The sequence below is a fragment of the Tupaia chinensis genome, unplaced genomic scaffold (genome assembly GCF_000334495.1).
Source record: "Tupaia chinensis unplaced genomic scaffold, TupChi_1.0 Scaffold144899_1, whole genome shotgun sequence".
NCBI classification, from domain to species: domain Eukaryota; kingdom Metazoa; phylum Chordata; class Mammalia; order Scandentia; family Tupaiidae; genus Tupaia; species Tupaia belangeri.
In genome coordinates, this window is record NW_006204759.1 from 4054890 (window position 1) to 4076918 (window position 22029).

Sequence of the window (22029 nt, forward strand, 5' to 3'; positions counted from 1 at the left end):
CTTGCCCTCTCTGTCTCTCAGGTACCCTATGGCAAATTAAAATAAAAGTATACCAATGACATAAAGAGTAAAATCATTGTTTGGGGCACATGAGAAAAAAAATACTGGAAGCTAGTTCTGCGAAAGTCTGATGTTTTTTTTCATATCCCGAAATCTCAAAGCCTAACCCAAAACTGACGTGATGAACCAGGACAACGAAATCAATTCACAAACAACAAATCCAAACACCAATCGCTGACCCAATTTGCTTTCTGGAGCATAGAACAAAGCCCAGAAACACAAATAAAGAAAATACCTGACTTAGTGGTGCTGACTGGTGGCCGTGGACGTGAATGCTGACGTTTTTCATCCAGCAGATGTCGGACATCTGCGAATTTCTCAGGCGGTAATTTGTTACCAATTCGATTTTTAATATTGCTTGTGGATATACTATCTGCCCTCATGGAATTCCTTTAAAAAAAAAAGGGGGGGGGGAACATAATTAACCAACTTCAACTGTGATAAATGTCCAAGCAACCAACTTAAGAAACCCAAAGTAATATGACAACATTCGCTTAGAAATACCATACACTGATAATCATTTGTTTACAAAAAACATGATTAATTTGCAGTAAAGAAACTGGTCAGGGTGAGTAGGTCTGCATTTTCTAGGCAGTTTCCATACAATACGCATATGCAACCACAGAGCATGTAACCACAAGTCTCTTGTAGAGGACTGCAAAGAGTGTGGGGCTCTGTTCACCCAGGCTACGATGCGGCTGCAGTCAAGACACAGACTCTACAACTGACCTCTCCATATTCTTTTCTTTTCTCTTTTCCTTTCCTCCTTTCCCTTTCTCTTTCTCTTCTTCTCAAAGAAAGAGAGAGACACAGACAGACAGAGGCAGAAAAAGGTACCTGAAAGGTCTACCGCTGCCACGCTCTTTCCCCTCACATCCCAGCTGACCAGGATTTTAGGCACACGGGGCATGGTCAGATACACCCAGAATCCAAACCTAGGCCTCCTATGCAGCTTCAGTATTACGTAACAGTGACCTACTGCTTATGCCACCACAGCTGGGCTTATAATCCCCTTTTAAAAGGGTATATTTTAGGCCAGCAGGTGGCATGGAGGTTAAGGCACTGGATCCCACATAGCCAGCTTTGCAATTCAAGGCCCGGACCTAGTAGTTTTAAAAATCACAGCAGGTGTGTATGTGGGTACCCAAAATCCCAAGAGGAGAATGGAGGAGAAGAGACTGTGGTGTAGCCATCCCCCTAGGGGGTGATTTCTCACTTTCCCTCTCTTTCTCTGTCTCTCTCTGGTAAGCACGTACACCCTTATAACAAAAAACAGAAAAAAGAGAAAAAAAAAAAGCGTATTTCTCTGTAAAAGTGATCTGCTATCCTGCTATGTGCCAGCATTGTTCTGGCAATACTTTCCATCAGAAAGTTCTCTGAAAACTAAAAATAAGGTCATAAATTAACACAGGATTAAATAAATGATATATTCAAACAATGGACTATATACACTTGAAAAGTGACAGATGTTTACAATATACTAAATGGAAAAAGCATACTGCAAAACAATATAAACAGCATAACCTTATTTTTATACTAATATATCCACATTCACTCCATGTGTTACACATATGCCTAAAAGCAGCTGGAAGGTTATTCACCCAATACGAACAGTTGTTACTACTGGAGAGGATGGAACAGAGGGTGCCTTTCGCTTTCTAGACTAGCTGTAGGTTTTACAACAAGCACCACTGCTTATACAGAAGAAAAACTGGATTTTTAAAATAATTATTTATTTTTTAATTTAACCAGAGAGAGGTAGAGAGAGACAGAGAGGGGAAGTGAAAAAGCAAGCCAGGACTTGAACTGCAGTTAGCCATGTGAGCGTCCAGTGCCTTAACCACCATGCCTGCCACCTGTTGGCCCAAGAAAATTTGGATGTTGTTAACTCAACTTCTGCAAGAGGTTGATATCAGAGTAGATAAAAGTAATAATAAAATTAAGAGGAATTAATAGTAAATAGTATTTTAAATAAAATTAAAAGCTACCACTGATAAAAAAGAAACTATTCTTACTTACATATTTTTTTAAGGTTTTTGTCATAGGGTACGTACGCTCACTAGAGAGAGACAGTGAGAGGGAAAGTGAAAAATCACCCTCCAGTGGGGATGGCCACACCACAATCCCTTCTCCTCCTGTGATTTTTGCGTATGCATGCACACATGCCTGGTGTGATTTTTTTTTTCCAGAGAGATTTTATTTGCCACAGGGTGTGTGCACTTGCTGGAGACACAGAGAGACAGATAGAAAGTGAGAAATCACCTCCCAAAGGTGGATGGCAACCCCACAATCCATTCTCCATTCTCTTCTGGGGATTTTGGTCATGTCCACATGCGTTCCCAGGACTTGAACTGCAGTTGGCCATGTGAGAGTCCAGTGCCTTAACTACTACACCACCTGCTGTCCCCACACATTGTGATTTCAAACCACCAGGCCCGAGACTTGAACTACAGTCAGTCATGTGGGAGACCAGCACCTGAACCACCATGCCATCTGCTGACCTCTTACCTAATATTTTTCAACTGAGATTCCACTTCATCAGCATACATGGTCATTTTCATGCTTTTCTTTGGTGAAGGAGTGGAAATCATTTTCAGTTCTAGATCATAGTCCATTTCATCTGAGTCTGAGCTGCTGGCACTGGACCGCCTAGACGCGCTCCGCTCTCGGGTCTGCTTAAGAGCTGGGAGCTCCTCATGGTACTCTACCACCACCCTGTCATCTGCATCCATGTCCTGGTCCACCTCTTCCTCTTCCTCCTCCTCTTCTTCCTCCTCTTCAATGGGTTCCTCAGGAACATTCACGAGTCCTGAAAAAATTAACCAAAAAACATTAGGAAAAGCACTCAAACTTAACAAGCATGATTTTCTATTCTACTATTAGTGACCTTCTTAAAGACGGGGTTCCCATCACTGAGATATTATCAGGGCACTAATGTATAGATAATGGTGCCAACCTGGACAGCATCCTGATAACTATGTAACAGGAGAATGAATACATAAAAGTTTGATTTAGCAGCCTACTGGAGCAGTATAAAGGCTTTTAAAAACCTTATTATTCACAGATTTTGTGTATGTGAATCTGCCAAATCTGTGGACATGTGTAGAGCCACAAAAAAATTTGAGTTGCTGGACATATATATATATATATATATATATATTCTCAGCTGAGGTCAAACAAAGCTACACTCTGCCTTTTTTCATTTCTTGTATTATAAACAAGTATCCAGTTCACGTTTTATTCAGTGTCATGTTTTCACACTTTTGTGCATTTTCTTGGGGATTTCATTATTTATAACGGCCCCCACATCTAGTGCTGAAGTGCTAGTGTTCCTGTGTATAAGAAAAAATATATGTGTTAGATAAGCCTGGTTTAGCCATGAGTTATAGTGCTATTGGCTGAATTAAATGCTAACAAATCAATAATATATATTACATAAGGTACCCCTTAAATGGAAAAACAGGTAAAACAAGGCTTGATCATCTGACAGAAATGGTGTGACTAGAGGCTTTGATGATTCAGTATTTGTGAATTCAGTGTTCACAGTGACTTTATAAAGCATAAACAACTCAAATAATAAGAATCAACTATAATTTTAAAGTTCATGAGAAAATGCTTATGATAAGTGGAAGAAACAAAATATAAAGTACAAGAGGTCTTCAAAATGTTGTGGAAATTCCTATTAGGAGATAACTATACGTGGACTTCAAAATATTTTTGACCAAAACAAACTTGTACCTTATTTTTTCACAAATTTCTCTGAAGTCTCCTCACATATATTCATAAGAATTATCATTTTTATTATGAGAATAGACAAACAGGAAAAAGTGTAAAATGAAATCAGTTATTATATTAGGATGTTAGAATTAGGGGCAATTTGCCTTTTAATTTCTTAAAATCAATACAAGAGTATATGATGACATCTTAAAACAAGGGAAATTGGTAAAGTGTTAACTGTGTAACATTAGTGATTTTTTTTAAAGGATTCTTTTATTTTTATTTTATTTATTATTATTACTTTTAATTTGACCAGAGAAAGACAGCGAGAGAGAGAAAGAGAAAATGCAAAAGCAAGCCACCAGGTCTGGGACTCAAAGTGCAATCGGTCATGTGGGAGTCTAGCGTCTTTACCACCATGCAACCTGCTGGGCCCATGTATGTGTTAGAAATATGCAGCTCTCAAACGTACAATTTTGAATATACACATTATATAAAAATGTATAGGCCTTATCTCTTCCTGTTCCATTATAATGATAAATGTGTTTGAGTGCTGTTCATATGCTGCCTTGGTTAGTTCTATAAAGCATTCCACAGATTAAGTTCAAAGTAAAAACATATCTTTATAAAACATAATAAAAATGGTTCTTTTACAATGAGCAAGCAAAAGAAAGAAAGAAAGAAAGAAGGAAAAGAAACCAAAGCCATGATTTCCCACTTCCCTGCAGCACTCATGAGCACAAACCAGCAAATGTAAAGCACTTGACAGAGCAGCCTATTTTCATTACCAGAAAAAAAAAAAAAAACAGCTCATCTAATAATCAACAAAACAAAACAACTTTCCTTTATGCAGCTGTTGATACTAATAATGGGAACATTAGGTTCCTAAGAAAATTTTATTTGAATTTTTCCCTATGACACATTTGGCCTTTTTGGTTAGAACAGCTTTTTAAAAATCATTAGACCTCTTTGTATGGGCAATTTAAAATTAATCGTGACTTGACTTACTTTCCTATATGTTGGCAGAGGGTGAGGGCAAAGAAGAGAGGATGATAAAGTTTTGAACCTTAAAAAACTGTATTAAGAATAAAAATAAGATTTCGAGAGCCAAACATGTGTCTACCCAAGAGCTGAGCAGGCAACTACCAGAATGTCGGTGTTTATACGACGTCAAGCCAACGTCATCCCCAATCAGGGCTCTCTTCTTGATCACATCCCGTTGAATGCGACGGGAATGATATCTTCGTTTCCTGCAATATTGCCAAAATAAGTACATGATCAAAACCTAATAGAAAAGAACTTGAAATTCACTAAGTCATTTCAACTGCACATTGATGTAATTTTAGAGAATTGTTTCCCTTTTTATTAAAGTTTTGCTATATGGCACAAGTGCTTGTGCTTTCCAGAGAGAGACAAGAGAGAGGGAAAGTGAGAGATCATCCCCCAGGCAGGGTTGGCCACACCGCGATCCCTTCTCCCCCATTCCTCTCTTGGGATTTTGGGCATGCATGCATGTATGCCTGGCGTGTTTTCAAGCCACCCTATCTGGTACCCGAACAGCAAAGTTGGCCATATGGGATCCAATCGCCTTAACCACCACACCATCAGCTGGCCCCAGAAATGTTTTAAATAAAACTGAAACTCTGCATTCTCACACCATTAACCACGGCTGGAGTTGTAAATTCTTCCTTCTTGTCACCCTTCTAGTCCACATGAAGGTTTGACATTCCACTACAGAATACCAACTGAAGGTATCGTAATAAAAGTTTAACTACTATTTAAACTATTGTATTTTAAGGTTTGGACTCACCAAGAATTGCTAAGAATTCCTTTCATGCCTCCATAATTTGGATTCCCATATTTCATATAATATTGACTTCTTCTGGCTGCACCAAGTTCCTTTTTGTCATCTAAAAATTAATTACAACAGTTATCTAGGATTTCCTGAGGATGTAAAGATAATGTTGAATGGTTAAAAAAATAATAATAATGATGATGATGACGATAATGATGTTTTCCATAGCTGGGATGAGCTCAGCTTGAAGTACCAGTCAAAAGGAAAAATCCACTATAAATATTCACTCTGAGTGCCTACTGAGGCAGTGCAGTGTGGAGGGGTAGAGCAAATACAGAGATGTACGAAGCTAAGCTACTGTTGAGGAGTTGACTGACTCAGCAGAGGAAACACTATTAAAAAATGAACAGTAATACGAGATATAAGGTTCTAAGAAGCATTGGAGGTAGGATTTTTGATGACCCCTCCTGAAAGATGACACTTGTTTCCAAATGACTCTAACAGCACAGAATAAGCATTAAAAAAATAGATTACACATAATTCCAAATACCTGGTAAAATTTTTCCACTTATTGTGATGTCCCAAAACTGGTTTATAGAAAATGTCATAGTATCATACATCTAGAATGCACTAAGCCACTCACATGAATAAAATGTCACATTTGTCAAGTTAAAATTCCAGTTAACAAGAAGGAAAGGTAGTCAGAGATCACATATGTTTTATGTCAAAAGCAGCAATATGAAGGCTTCAACAGCTCCTCGGGCACTCTGACTGCAGAGGACAAATGCCACTGAAAATATATCCAGGGCAGGTAAATATGGCAACACAAATACAGTATGTGCACCCAAAAAGAAAACTGCCCACCAGCTCCTCAGAGAAACAGCTGTTTCCAGATCTGGAGCAGATATAGTATGAATCTGTGTCTAGAAAAACAGGATGTTTTATTGTGCCATAAAAAAGTGCTCAATGAATCCATGCTGCATGTCAGAACAGCCTAAAGAGGCTCTACTGACCAAATCCAAGACAGTTTGTGAATCAAAATAACAGTCAGGGATGATGACCCACTGAATAAGTAACAACCCATGAGTCTAAATTGCTAAAAGTAAATAAACAAATAAATGAATAGGTAAAAAAGGAAACATTCTTCCTTAGAGCAGGCTACCAACTAATAAAGAATTGATGATGTTAGGAGATCATTAACAAATGCTGAAGCTTCAAAGTCTTACAAGCAACAGGCTAGTTACATAATCTCAGAATATCTCACCATCAAGGTTTTTTTTTTAATAAACGTAAATAGTGACTTTACAGTGGAAAAACCCGACAACCATTACCTTAGGAAAGTGAATAAAGTTAACACCCTATGAACCGATGCATTAATATGTGCCTTCTGATAATACTCTGAAAATGACACATCATTACTTCTGTGGTATTCTTGCCTCAAATATACAAATGGAATCCAATCAGGAGGAAACATCAAACAAATCCAAAGGAGGGATGTTCTATACACTAATGAGTCTATGTAACTCAAAAAATGGCTCAGTCAAGGAAAACAAAATAGAGACATAGTTTCAGATTAAGAGAAACTAAAGAGCTATGAGTAAACACTCAGTCCTGGAGTAGATCCCACAGATGGAGGTAAGGGAATCTATAAAAGACACATTTTTGGAAAACTGATGATATCTGAATATAGACTGAATTAGGTAACAAGTGTTGTATGAATGTTAAGTTTCCTAGTTTTTATAGCTTACTATAAGATAATATCCTTGCCCTTTGGAAATAAATACTTAAGTATTTAGGAGGGAAAAGTTGTTACTTGTCATATCAGTTGTAAAGAAAACATAGCATAAGCAGACAGATGCTCTTTACAAATATTAATGTCAACACTTAAACATTTTCCAAATCCAACCTGGAATAAAAGACTAGTGTTTCCTACCACCTGCATGGGACTATTACTGTTTTCTTGGGAGTGCCACAGGAAGATCTGAGTTACGCAGCTTGAGACTGTATGGTAGCAGGTCACAGTTGCCCGTGTGTATGTAGACGAGTGGAATACCTGAGTCTGTTAGTGAAAGTCGTTTACTGTAATGCAGGGGAAAGCAGTATTATCGCATCTGGGCCTACTGATCACTAAAGAGATTCCTGTCACCAAATCTCTCCGCTGCATGTATCTGTCCACATGGCTAACTTTTAATGTGTACATTTTTACATCATATAATTTTTTTTTTTTTGGAGAGGTTTTTGCTATAGGGCGCGTGTGCTCGCCAGACAGACAGAGAGAGACATAGAGACAGAAAGCGAGAATCACTCCCCAGGGGGGATGGCCACGCCACAATCTCTTCTCCTCTACTCTCCTCTCAGGATCTTGGGCACGCACGCACACGCGCCCGGCATGAGTTTTAAGCCACAGGGTCCGGGACGCAAACCATGGTCGACTATGTGGGAGTCCAGTGACATAGCCATTACGCTAACTGCTGGTTCCCCATTATATAAATTCTTAATCAGCCTGTCCTGTTTAGATTGTACATGTCATTATATCTGACATTCTTCTAAGTCCTGTGTGATCAGTAAAATTCCTATAAGAAATACTGCTTTTTTCAAAAATGCCACATTTGGAGGGATGATCTATATTCTACTTTAATGGGGGTCACTTTATTTATAGGATCTCTAAAACCAAGTGCATTTTTAATGAGGTAAAGTGAATAAAGGCACAACTAAAAAAGTTGTTACTTGTAATTATCAAATGATTTTAAGGAAAATATACACGTATACATACAAATAAATACAGATTTTATATATACCAAGAAAATCATTGTGCATGAAGTCTTATGAGAAGAGAGTTAAAGCCTAATAGCAAATTAATAATGTCCATCCAGGAGGATATCAGTATAATAAATTAAAAGTATAATTTTTAAAGTTTTCATAATTCAAATGATAACTAGCCAAAAAGCATATGTGATAAACCAGCTTTTTAAAAATTAATTAATTAATTTATCCACTTCAATTTGACCAGAAAGAGGGGGGAGAGAGAGAGAGAAAATGAGAGAGTAGCAAGTTGACTGGTTCAGGACTCAAACTGCGGTTGGGCATGTGCGAGTCCAGTGCCCATGACCACCATGCCACCTGCCGCCCCAAGAGATAAACCAGCTTTAACAAAAAATTATTTTAACTAGAAATCACAACATACAAATACACTAATTTAAAATTCCACATTAGGCAGTAAGCTATTATTTCACAAACACAGACTATTATAGTTTGAAGGAACTTTGAGATTGCCTGACCTAACTTCTATTCCAAAGAAAAGGATAAAGGATGTGTATGGGAGATGTACTGCTGGGTGAAGCACGCCAGGCTATGGAAGAAAACCACTGTGTGTATCCACTTAACATATACCCACTATCTGCACCCTATGGTAGAGTGAAATATTGGCGGGCATAAAAGCAGTGAAAATAGTTATGAATGTCGAAGACAGAGTGGAACGGGGGATGGGAGGGAGGAGGGAAGGGTATAGAGAAGGATAGCATGAGAACAAACAGAGGGCATGACATTTGTGGGACACAGAAACGGTTCATTACCTGTTGATAGTAACGTGTATAGTATTCTCAACCAGACTGATCTGAGAAGTAGTTCATGTTGGGTAAATTCTCTTTACAAGCCAAATGACATATAGAGATTGAATGTTTAAAAAAATAATGAAATAATAATAACAATCTGAAAAAAATGTAAAGCTATTTGATAATGATGATATGAATAGTAATGTCTTTGTCTTGACTGATACACATAATCGTACTGGAAAAAGAAATGTTATATACTGTAAAGATATATGTGATTAAATGTAATATAAAAAATGAAAAAAAAAGAGAAAAGGATGTCACTCAACAATCAAATCATTTTAATTGAAAATAAAAACCAATATCCAATGTTAAATTTACCTTTTGTAGCAAATCTCATGAATAACCTATTTCCTTTAGCAAGTTTGTTAGCTGGACGAAGATCATTTCTTAACAGAGACTCTTCTTCTACCTGAGACAACGTGTCCAACTTAGGAAAAAAAGAACATTTTCAAGATAAAAATTATTGTCTTTTTAAGTATCTATTCTATTCAGTAGTCAAGTTATAATTAAGAAAGCATTCTATCTTTATATCTATCAACATTACAGTTCCAGTTCCTCTATACAATTTCTAAGTCAAGACTTTTTTTTTTTTTTTTTGAGAAGTTTTTGCTATAGGGTGCATGCACTTGCCAGAAAGACAGAGAGAGACAGAGAGGCAGAAAGCGAGAAATCACCCCCCAGGGGGATGGCCATGCCACAATCCCTTCTCCTCCATTCTCCTCTCGGGATCTTGGGCACACACATACATGCACCTGGCTTGAGTTTAAGCCAATGGGTCCGGGACTTGAACCGTGGTCAACTACATGGGAATCCAGTGACATAGCCATCATGCTATCTGCTGATCAAAGTCAGGGCTTCTCTGAGTACCTTACCTAAAACAAGTCTCTATCATTCTCTCCCCCTCTCTCATTTACTCATTCATTCATTCATTCATTCATTCAGAGATTTTTCTACAGGGCATGTGTGTTTGCTGGAGAGACAGAGTCAGAAAACGAGAAATCACCCCCCAGAGGGGATGGTCTCACCGTAATCCCTTCTCTTCCATTTTCCTCTTGGGATTTTGGGCATGCACACACACATGCCAGAAATGAGTTTTAAGCTGCCAGGTCCAGGACTCAAACTGCAGTCACTATATAGGAGCCCAGCAGTGTAACCTTTACACCATCTGCTGGCCCCTCTATTTTATTTTAATGCCAGAGGTCGCACGTGCTCACCAGAGAAAGAGAGACAGAAAGAGGGAGAATGTACCCCTCAGTGGCATGTGATCATGCTACAATACCTTCCCCTCTATTTCTCCATCCTGTCAGGATTTGGGGGCATGCATGCACACGTGACCAGCATGTTTCTCAAACTGCCAAGGCCCAGGATTGGCCATAGGGGATCTGGCTCCTTTAGCCCCTATGCTCTGGGGTCAGCCCTCCATCATTCTCTATTCTCTTATCCTCCTTTCCTTTTCTTTGCAGACTCATCACCTCTTAACCTTAGATTATAATCTGAGTGTCTATGATTGTGTGTTTTCCCCACTGAAATGTAGGTTCCAAGAGGGTAAAGACTTTGTTTTGCTTGGTGCTATTGCATTGTTGGAAAGTCATGATGTATTTTTCTACACACTAGCACCTAGAATTAGGTATATAGGCATATAATATTTTAAGAATAAATACCCTCTAATATTTCCAATAATAGCATATAATCTATTAGGATATATACCATTACTTGTCTTTTCTTTTTTTTTTTTTTTAATTTTGAGAGATTTTTGCTATTGAATGTGTGTGCTTGCCAGAGAGACAGAGAGAGACCACGAGACAGAAAGTAAGACATCACCGCCACAGGGATGGCCACACTGCAATCCCTTCTCCTCTTAGAATTTTGGGCATGCACACATACCTGGCATGAGTTTCAAGCTGATGGGTCCAGGACTTGAATTAAAGTCAACTATGTGGCAGTCCAGGGCTTTAACCACTATGCCACATACTGGTCCTGTCTTTCTTTCTTTCTGTTTTTTTTTCTTTCTTTTTTTCCTTTCTCTTTTTTAGACCAGAAGGCACTTGCATGTGCACCAGAGTGAGAAAAAGACGAAAGTCTCAATCCGGGGGCCTGGTTACACTGCAATTCTTTTCTCCTCCATTATTCCATCCCATCAGGATCCTGGGCATGCACAAACATACGCAGTGTGCTGCCAGGGCTGGGACTTGAATCACGATGACTATGTGGGATCCAGCTCCCTCAGCATCGCACTTAAGCACTATGCTAGGCATCCAGCCCACCTTTCATAATTTTAATGATTAGATAACACTTCAAAGTATTTCTCAGTAAAACAGTTTTCTTTTTTGTTTGTGTGTTTGTTTTTGAGAGGTTTTTGCTATAGAGCACGTGCACTTGCTAGAAAAAGAGAGACAGAGAGACAGAAGCAGGCACACATGCCCAGCATGAATTTAAGCCACCAGGTCTGGGACTTGAACCGCAGTCAACCACATGGGAGTCCAGCGACGTAGCCATTATGCCAACTGCTGGTCCCTGGTTTTCTTTTTTTAAAAGAGATTTTTTGGTATAGGGCATATGTGCTTGCTGGAGAGATAGAGAGACAGACAGAAAGCGAGAAATCGCCCCCAGGGGGGATGGCCATGCCACAATCCTTTCTCCTCTCGGGACTTTGGGCATGTACACACATGCACCCAGCATGAGTATTAAACTGCCAGGTCCAGGACTGGAACCACAGTCAACTACATGAGAGTCCAGGGATGTAACCCTTAGGCCATTGGCTAGTCCCAAAACAGTTTTCTTTTTATAGATGTGTGGGTATTAGTCTAAGATCTCAAGATGAATTGTTACATCCACATGAACCTAAGGCCAACCCTGGGGAAAGCTAGAGGAAGAATTGAGCTTACTAAGTCTTTAAGCCTTAAATAAAATAGACAATAAAAAATTTTTACAATAAAACCTTACATATATCTTATATCCTATTACTAACCTCTACATCACTTGAGTTTTCATCTTCAACTTCTCCTTCTTCAGCCTCATCATCATCCGAACTGTCTTCCTGCTTGTCTAAAATGGAATGTGAGGGACAAAGTAAACCTTAACACAACTTCATCTCACATAATTTTAGAAGTCCAGTATTTTCTCCCATTTACTAATGACCCAAAGCACCACAGCGTATGAAACACCAGGTAATGAGAGGCACTCTTCTCAGAAACTCAGAAGCCTAACACAGGACTGTGTAAAAACTGGGTCTTCAAGCCAAAACACCCTCTTTGGCATTCAATTACCTTTTTTATTTTTCTCAGATGACTTGTCTTCATTGGCATCCCTGCTTCTTATTTTATCCTGGGCTGGCAGAGAGCTCATATTGATAAGGGCTCGTGTGGCTGTCATTTCATCCAGCCAAACCACGTTACCTAAAATAACATATAAAATGAAAGATCATTGCATCTCAACAGTAAGTTTCTCAGAAGCAAATTCTATATCACAGTCATTACTACAGCCTGACCTACAGTCGCAGGCTGTCATCTAAATGCACAAACAACTAAGGAAGAATACAACTTACAAATGGCAGTAAAATCTGTTTGATCAGAGATTAGCCTCCCCTACATCCCCAAACTGGGTTCCATGAAATAACTGTTACGTATTCCATGAAAAAGGGTTCTGTATATTGAAACTGCCTAGAATGCAAGTGTTAGTAGTTCTTGATGATGATAATTGTCATGTGAATTTGGATTGTCCTTCATTACTGCCCCCTTCAGGGGAGCACTCTGCTGTTCCCTGTCATCTGGACATACTAAATGATTGTAAAGTGTAGGTGACGAAGGTACCCATGAGATATACACAACAGACACATGACAGACAAGTGGCTTTGTAGCAACTATTTTTCTTTCAGTTGTTGGAGGATGCATGTATTTGCCAGAGAGAGGGGAGAGGGAAAGCACTCCCACAGTGAGGCATGGTCATGCTGCAATCCCTTTATTTCTCCATCCTATCAAGATTTAGGGCACACATGCACATGCACCTGGTGTGTTTCTCGAGCTACTGTGTCTGGGATTCAAACTGCTTGGTCAGCTGTGTGGGATTCAGCTTCCCCCAACCACCAGACTATGGGGCTAGCCCTGAAGCAACTAAATTAAGGAACAGAATTTTGTAAGAAAAAGGCTTTGAAAAGCCTTGTAGAAATCTCTTTAACTCTGTAAAAAAATATAGTTTCACAAAATTATGTTACTCCTATTATCTCCATTTGGGAAATGAAGGTCTAAAGATCCTCGCTTCGGGACCAGCAGATGGTGTAATGGCTACATTGCTGGATTCCCATGTGGTCGACCACGGTTTGAGTCCTGGACCTGGTGGCTTAAACTCATGCCAGGTGTGTGTGCGTACGTGTCCAAGATCCCAAGAGGAGAATGAAGAAGGGATTGCAGCATGGCCATCCCCACTGCAGGGTGATTTTTCGCTTTCTGTTTCCCTGTTTCTCTGGCGAACACACATACCCTATAGCAAAAACCTCTCCAAAAAAAAATAAATAAAGACCCTCGCTTTTTGTTACTAACATGTTATGTGGCTTTAGACCAATAATTTCCTTTCTCTGTTTATAAGAGAAAAGAAATATATATAGCTAATATACGTATAATTAATATTTCTTAGCTATAGTTGTATTAACTTAAATCAGAGGTTAGCAAACTATAACCCAGAGACCACATTAAGCCCACCTTGTATGTATGTATATATACATTTATATGCAAGCCCTATGTCTATGCAGGTGGATCCATTCCTTTGGTGGGAAATTATGTTGAGGAGACCTCAATCTCATATACTAGACTCAGATGCCAGCAACCAATATCCTATATTTCTGGTCGCTACTTGACTTGGAATACCCATGGCATGTGAACTGGCAGACTGGTTAAGGCATGCTGGTTTTTTTTTTTTTTTTGTAGAGATTTTTTCAGGTGCGTGCGCTCGCCAGACAGACAGAGAGAGACATAGAGACAGAAAGCGAGAAATCACCCCCCAGGGGAGATGGTCACGCCGCAATCCCTTCTCCTCCATTCTCCTCTCGGGACCTTGGGCACGCACGCACACGCACCCGGCGTGAGTTTTAAGCCACCGGGTCCGGGACGCAAACCGTGGTCGACTATGTGGGAGTCCAGCAACATAGCTGTTACGCTAACTGCTGGTTCCCAAGGCATGCTGGTTCTTATCAATGGGCAATTATTTTTTTCTCCTAGGTTAAGGACAGAGGTTAGGCATGAATGAGTAGTCTGGGCCATAATGATGAACCATTTCAGATGGCAAGAATTCTTTAAAAATCATAAACAAAGTATATTCAACAAAAAGATCGAGCATACTTACAAGAGGTATCATCCAACCATTCAATGTGAGCCGGAGGGTATTCTTTAAAATACGAAAAAATATCCTGAGTACTCATCTCATCTACTCCACAAATGTAGATTGTCTCCAGTCTCACTTTTGGGATTGCTAGAAAAACAAGACAGAAAAGACAGTATAATTTTTCATCCAACATTGCACATCTCACCATTACTCCTTTATAACAGTTCAGAGAACACACATTTAGAAATATGCTGAAAGAAAGGACAATTATTGGGGCCAGCAGGTGGCATGGTGGTTAAGGTGCAGGACACTCCCACATGGCTGACCATGGTTCAACTCCTGGACCTGGTAGCTTGCTTTCTCATTTCCCCTCTTTCTCTCTCTTTCTCTATGTCTCTCTCTGTCAAATTAAAAATAAATGAGTGAGGGGACCAGCAGGTGGTGTGGTGGTTAAGGTGCTAGACACTCCCACATTGCCAACCACGATTCGAGTCCCAGACCTGGTGGCTTGCTTTCTCACTTTCTCTCTCTCTCTTTCTGTGCCTCATTCCAGTCAAATTAAAATAAAATAAAATGAATGAATGAATAAAATTAAATAAATAATTCTAAAAAATAAAATATATGAATGAATAAATGAAATTTAATAAATAATTTTTTAAAAAGGACAATTATTTCTAAGGAACATGAAACATGACAGTAAGGTAAACTATTTTAGTCAGTATCACTAAATGACTTTAATTCACTAAGTCATATTAGTCTCAGTAAGATTAAACAAATGGTGTTGATAAAATACATAATACCTCTAGCCACATGAAACTGTAGAACTAAACAGTACCAAATTCAACAGGATTATTCACTGAACCTGACAAGCTGATTCTAAAATTTGTACTTATTTACATATTTTTATTTATACATTTAAAAATTGTTTTAAATTGACAATAATTGTACATATTTACAGGGTAGTATAATTTTTTAAATATATGAATACATTGTATAATGACAATTAGCATATTATCATTTCAAATATTTGTCAATACTTAGTGCTGGAAACATTCAAAATCCTTTTTCTTTTTCTTTTTTTTTGGGGGGGGAGAGGTTTTTGCGAAAGGGCACGTGCGCTCACCAGAAAGACAGAGACAGAGAGACAGAAAGTGAGAAATCACCCCCGGGGGGATGGCCACGTCACAATCCCTTCTCCTCCATTCTTCTCTTGGGATCTTGGACACACACACATATGCGCCAAGCATGAGTTTAAGCCACCGTGTCTGGGACTCAAACGCAGTTGACCACATGGGAGTTCAGCAACTCAGACATCACGCCAACTGCTGGTCCCTCAAAATCCTTTTTCTAGAGTATTTTTTGCTAAAGGACATGTGTGCTTGCTGGAGAGACAGAGAGTGAGCGAGAAATCACTCCCCAGGGAAAATGGCCACACCACAATCCCTTCTCCAGTCTCCCTTTATGATTTTAGGTACGCATAACACACAGCACCCAGCCTGAGTTTTAAGCTGCTGGGTCCAGTACTCAAACTGTAGCCGGTCATGTGGAAGTTCAGCAACATAACCACTATACTACCTGCTAGCCTCCAAAATCCTCTTTCTCTAGCCATTTTGAAATATAAATTGTTAACTACAGTCACCCTGTGGTACTATAGAGCACTAGATCTTACTCCTCTTATCTAAATACAACTCATCCACTGGTCGTGGTGGCGCCCGCCCTATGATAAATACAACTTATCCACTAACCAACATCTCCCATTCTAATTTTTTTTCTTTTTGAGAGGTTTTTGCTACAGGGCGCGTGCGCTCACCAGAGAGAGACAGAGAGACAGAAAGCAAGAAATCATCCCCCAGGGGGATGGCCACGCCGCAATCCCTTCTCCTCCATTCTCCTCTCGAGATCTTGGGCACGTACACACACGTGCCTGGCTTGAGTTTAAGCCACCGGGTTCAGGACTCAAACTGCGTTCGACTATATAGGAGTTCAGCAACATAGCCATTACACTAACTGCTGGTCCTTCTAATTTTTTTTTTTTTAAGAGAGATTTTTGCTATAGGGCTCATGTGCTCACCAGAGAGACAGAGAGAGAGAGCAAGAAATCACCCCCCGGGGGGAATGGCCATACTGCGATCCCTTCTCCATTCTCCTCTTGGGATCTTGGGCATGCACACACATATGCCTGGCAGGAGTTTCAAGCTGCTGGGTCTGGGACTCAAACTGTCGTTGGTCATGTGGAAGTCCAGCAATGTAACTGCTATCTCATCTGCCGGTCCCTCTCATTCTAAATTTTTAAATATATGTCAAAGAGAAATGTGGAATAATAGAGACAATTCAGAAAGAATAGACACTGCCCTTGGATATATCAAAGCATGAAACTAAAGTAATGGAACTACAGTATGACCCTAGAATAAAGAAATCCTATGGGACCAGCAGGTGGCACGGTGGTTAAGGGCGCTGGACTCCCACATGGCCAACCATGGTTCGAGTCCCAGACCTGGCGGCTTGCTTTCTCATGCACTCTCTCTCTCTCTCTCTCCCACACACACACACACTCTCACCTCTCTCTCACACACACACACACACTCTCACTCTCTGGTCAAATTAAAATAAATAAGTGGATAAATAGAAGTTAAATAAAATAATTCTTAAAAAAAAAAAAAGAAAGAAAAGAAATCCTACAGATCAATAAGATGACAATTCAAAAATAAAAACAGGCGAGGAGGGGCCGGCAGGTAGCGTGGTGGTTAAGGGCGCTGGACTCCCACATGGCTGACCACGGTTCAAGTCCTGAACCTTGCTCTCTCACTTTCCCTCTTCTCTCTTCCTCTCTTGCTCTGTCCCTCTCTGGTCAAATTGAAATGAAATAAATGAATAAATAAAGTTAAATAAAGTAATTAAAATAAAAACTCTAAACATCTCACTGCTTCTGTTAATTGATAAAATAAAATAATCTTAAAAAAAAAAACAGGCAAGGACATTAGTAGGCAATTCACACAAAAGGAAACATGAAAGGCCAATAAACATACGAAGAGATGGATTGACCTCATTATTAATCAGGAAAAAAACACATTAAAACTAGAAGATACCAGTTTTCACTATCCAGATTTTACATTTTTTTTCTTTTTTATGACATAGTGAAGTTTTGATATTTATTGGAAGATAATATTGAATTAAATCGTATAGATACATCTGAAAAAGATAACAGTAATTTTTTTCAAAACACATTGGAGTTACATGTATTAAAAGATAGAGATGGGGCCAGCAGGTAGAATGGTGGTTAAGGGCACAGGACCCACATGGCCAACCACAGTTCAAGTCCTGGACCTGGCAGCTTCTTTTCTTTTTCTCTCTCTCACTCTGTCCGTCTCTGGTCAGATTAAAAATAAATAAATAAAGTTAAATAAAATAATTCTTAAAAAAAAAAAAAAGATAAGAGATTTTGTGATACTCTTAGACCAATAGAGCTGATCAAGTATAAATCTGAATAAACTAGAAATAGAAAGTTTGGGTGCTGTTAGCTCTAATGATACAATACAATCTACAGACACTCTGGCACCATTTCAAGTCAAAGGTATCAGAGGATAATCATTTCTTCAAATTCAAGCCCCTATGCCACAAAATATCTAGTAAGAAAATAAAGTCTTTTTTCCAATGTACTTAGCATTCAGTTCATGTATTTATTCTAAACATTTAAGGTAGAATGGGAATTGTAAAGACAGAGGAATAGAGAACTGAGGAAAATACAAACTACCAGATTTGTCTGTTTGTTTGTTACATATTTGCAGTTTGTGGAGAAAGAGTTACTTCCCCTGCTGGTGGTAGTATCAACTGGCATAGCTACTCTGAAGGGCAAACGAGTGTCCATGAAAGCCGTCATTTAGTACATGCCCTACAGACCTAGGAATTCTATCCCTCAGAATCTACCCTGAATCAAGACACATATAGCTTCATAAAATATGAACACAAAATGTTCACAAAGAACACGAAACTGTTCATGCAGCACTATGTCTAATAACCCAATGGCTATCAGAGTAATAAATTACAATTACCCCACATTAAATGAATCCTGACTTATGTGTTGTATACTACAAAATATTATATAGTAAAAAATGAAATAATTTATTATTTACCATAGGAAGATTCAAAGAAACATTATGGAGTAAAAAAAAAAAAAACAAGTTATAGGGATCAGCACGTAGTCAACTGCAGTTCAAGTTCTGGATCTGGCAGCTTAAAACTCATGCTGGGTGCGTGTGTGTGCATGCCCAAATTCCTGAGAGGAGAATAGAGGAGAAGAGATTGCAGCATGGCCAACCCCCTGGGGGGCGGGCGTGCTTTCTCACTTTCTGTCTGTCTCTCTTTGTCTCTCTGGTGAGCACGCACGCCCTATAGCAAAAATCTCTCTCAAAAAAAGTAGAGCATTTTGAACCATGTGATTTTTTTATAACATAAAACACCATTGCACATCTTCTAAGTGTATATATTTGTATACACAAATAGCTAGAAAAAGCCCTGGTAAAATTCACACTACACAGATAATTATCGTTACCACTGAGGAGGAAGAAAGGTGAAGGCTCTGGCCAAACCCCAACCCCCTCCCAAAAAAAAAAAAGCTTTAACCTTATCAGGACTGTGTTAATTTTTTTCCTTCTTTTTTAAAGAGATGTTTGCTATAGGACACATGGGCTCGCCAGAGAGACAGAAAGTGAGAGATCACCCCTGAGAAGGGACAGTTCATGCTGCAATCCCTTCTCCTCCTTTCTCCTCTTTGGATTTCAGGCATGCACACACACCACCTGGTATGAGTTCTAAGCTGTCAGGTCCGGGACTTGAACTGTGATTGGTCAGATGAGAATTCTGCACCTCAACCACTACGCCATCTGCAGTCCTGTGTTAATTTTTTGACTAAATACTTTAATTACATCATTGCACTTAAAAATTTTAGTTGCAAAATACGTAAACATGTTAATAAGAAAAAAATCATTTAAAAATACCTGTACATCGAATGCTTTGATTTATGTTTAATTCTTTAAAAGATCTCAGGCAAACAAAACATTACATATATTGGGTTAGCAGAAAAGTCATTCATTTCTTTTCTGTTTTTCTATGCAAAAATGTGTCCTGAGTTTTCCAATCATCCAATAAAACTAGGGCCAATGTATCTTCTTCACATCTCTGTCCCTTTCTTCTCTAAAGTAATTCCATTATGAATTCAATGTCCATTACTTCCCTGCATGTTTTATATGCTATATATTTACTTCTATTTAAAACAAACTTAAAATATACATTAATACCTACAATTAAAAATTTTTTTATCCTTTTCTTTTTTCGTTTTCTTTTTTTTTAAATTTGCAAGAGGGTTGGAGAGAGACAGAAAAAGAGAAAGAGAACACCCCCCTAGGGAATGGCCACACCATAATCTCTTCCTTTCCATTTCTCCTTTCAGAATTTAGGGCACACAAGTCCATGTGCCTAATGTGTTTTTTGAACCACTGGGTCCAGAACTTGAACCATGCCACTGGTCACGTGGGATACATCCACCTTAACTATCAAACTACCAGCTGGCCCAATTAAAACAAAATTTTTAAAAATAATTATTTTACTTAACTTTGTTAACTATTATTATTATTTTCCAGTTTGATCAGAGAAAGACAGAGAGAGGGAAAGTGAAAAAGCAAGCCACCAGGCCCAGGACTTGAACTGCAGTCGGTAATGTGGGAGCCCAATGCCCTTAACCACCAACATGCCACCTGCTGGTCCCCCCGTTTTTTTTTTTTTTTTTCTTTATAGAGATTTTTGCCTTAGGGTGTATGTGCTCACTGAGAGAGAGACAGACAGTGAGAGGGAAAGTGAGAAATCATCCCCGAGGGGTGGCTACACTGCAATCCATCCTCCATTCTCCTCCTAGGATCTTGTACATGCACACAAGTGTGTCCAGCATGATTTTGAAGCCACTGGGTCCAGGACTCAAATCACGGTCAGCCATATGGGAGTACAACAACGTATCTGCTACGTTACCTACCAGCCCCTGATTAAAAAAAAAAAAAAAAAAAAAAATTAAACAGCTGTTTTGTCATATCATGCTGAAGAGTAAGAGATAAGTTTAACAGCAGCCCATGGAGGTATGGCCAAACTAAATCAAGTGAAATCAAGTGCTTACTTTTCTGAAAGCCCAGATTCATGAAAACAGAGATAGTATCAAGACTTTTGAACCCCAGGAAGTCCTTATTAGTGACCAGCAGTACAACAGTGAACAGAGGTCCAAATGCAGGATGAGAAGCAAGGGTTTATTTAAAGCCCAGGAGGTCTTCTCAGTTGGCCTGAAAAGCTATAAACTATAAGCCATGACTTTGGAAGAAAGAGTCCATGGGAAGTCAAGAGAAGGTTCCACAGAAGGTTAACCAAAGAACAGAAGAGCTCCTAGTGATGGCAGAGGTAATAGACTGAGGATATGGACAGAGAGAAAACATCAGATAAGGAGGCTTGCTGATCAGAGGAAAAGGACTTAATCTTAAATGCCACCAGCAGAGACAAACAAAGATTTTTTAAAAAAACGGATAAAAGTAAGTAACAAGAACATCCTAGTGTTCTAATAAAACATTACAATAACATTTTAAAAAAAAAAAAGTACCCTATAGGTGAGAAAATAGTGGCAAGAGAATATAAAACAAAACTTGTGTCTTCAGTTGTCTATTTTAATTTAGAAAGAATGATATGCACATCAAGAATAGGGCAATGAACACTTTTGTTCAAAAAAGGTAAAGATATTTAAAAAGATACAAGAGACCAGCAATGGCATAATGGTTATATTGCTGAACTTCCATGTAGTTTACTGTGGTTTGAGTCCCAGACCTGACAGATTAAAACTCAAGCTGGGCACATGTGCATGCATGCCCAAAATCCCAGGAGAAGGGGTTGTGGCATGGCCATTCCTCCTGGGGGGTGATTTCTTATTTTCTATTTCTCTTTGGTAAGTGCATGCACCCTATAGCAAAAATCTCTCAAAAAAAAAAAAAAAAAGAGATAGAGAACGAGAGAGAGATTATATTATCACTGCAGAGATAATATAATCTAGTCTGAATTAACAGGAGGATAAGAAAGGTTCCTTCCCATAAGAGAACCAAACTGACAGTGGTAGGATAAACTAGAAATGGAAACTTCGTTAAGCTTAAAACTTGATGGAAGACTGCCAGAGGAGAATGCCTGACAGGTCCTCACCTGGCTGCCAATGTCACTGCTTGAAATAAAACAAATAAGGATCCTAGACCTCTGCTCCACCAATGAGAAGGGTTAATTGCAGAGGTGGCAGTGAACAGATATATCAGGGAGCGGGAGCTGGACATCTACTAAGAGCTAATTACTGTGTTATCGAAAAAGTCATGATGTATATTCTCTGTTTCTCAAAGGTCATTTATTTATATAAAGAACAAAGATCAGTCAATGATATATATTGCCCGTTTTGTTTGATAACCTTTGGCCATCTTTCAGTGAGCTTCATAATTCCTCATTCATAGAAAGACCTGTCTTTTTTTT

General features: G+C 38.9%; 1 protein-coding gene across 2 annotated transcripts in view; it reads right to left on the bottom strand.

The window, feature by feature from the left end:
- The window catches only part of NCBP3 (nuclear cap binding subunit 3), a 46413-nt gene that overhangs the window by 4764 nt on the left and 19620 nt on the right, over nt 1-22029 (bottom strand). The window contains exons 4-12 of one of the 2 annotated variants that reach the window (XM_027767890.1): nt 14518-14643; nt 12450-12578; nt 12152-12228; nt 9502-9610; nt 5588-5687; nt 4901-5027; nt 4786-4789; nt 2569-2869; nt 296-450 (exon numbers count right to left, since the gene is read on the bottom strand). In XM_027767890.1, the coding sequence (XP_027623691.1) occupies nt 296-450; nt 2569-2869; nt 4786-4789; nt 4901-5027; nt 5588-5687; nt 9502-9610; nt 12152-12228; nt 12450-12578; nt 14518-14643 (1128 nt within the window). The remainder of the gene's footprint in view (nt 1-295; nt 451-2568; nt 2870-4785; nt 4790-4900; nt 5028-5587; nt 5688-9501; nt 9611-12151; nt 12229-12449; nt 12579-14517; nt 14644-22029) is intronic. The other variant, XM_006167595.3, reaches the window with a different exon arrangement.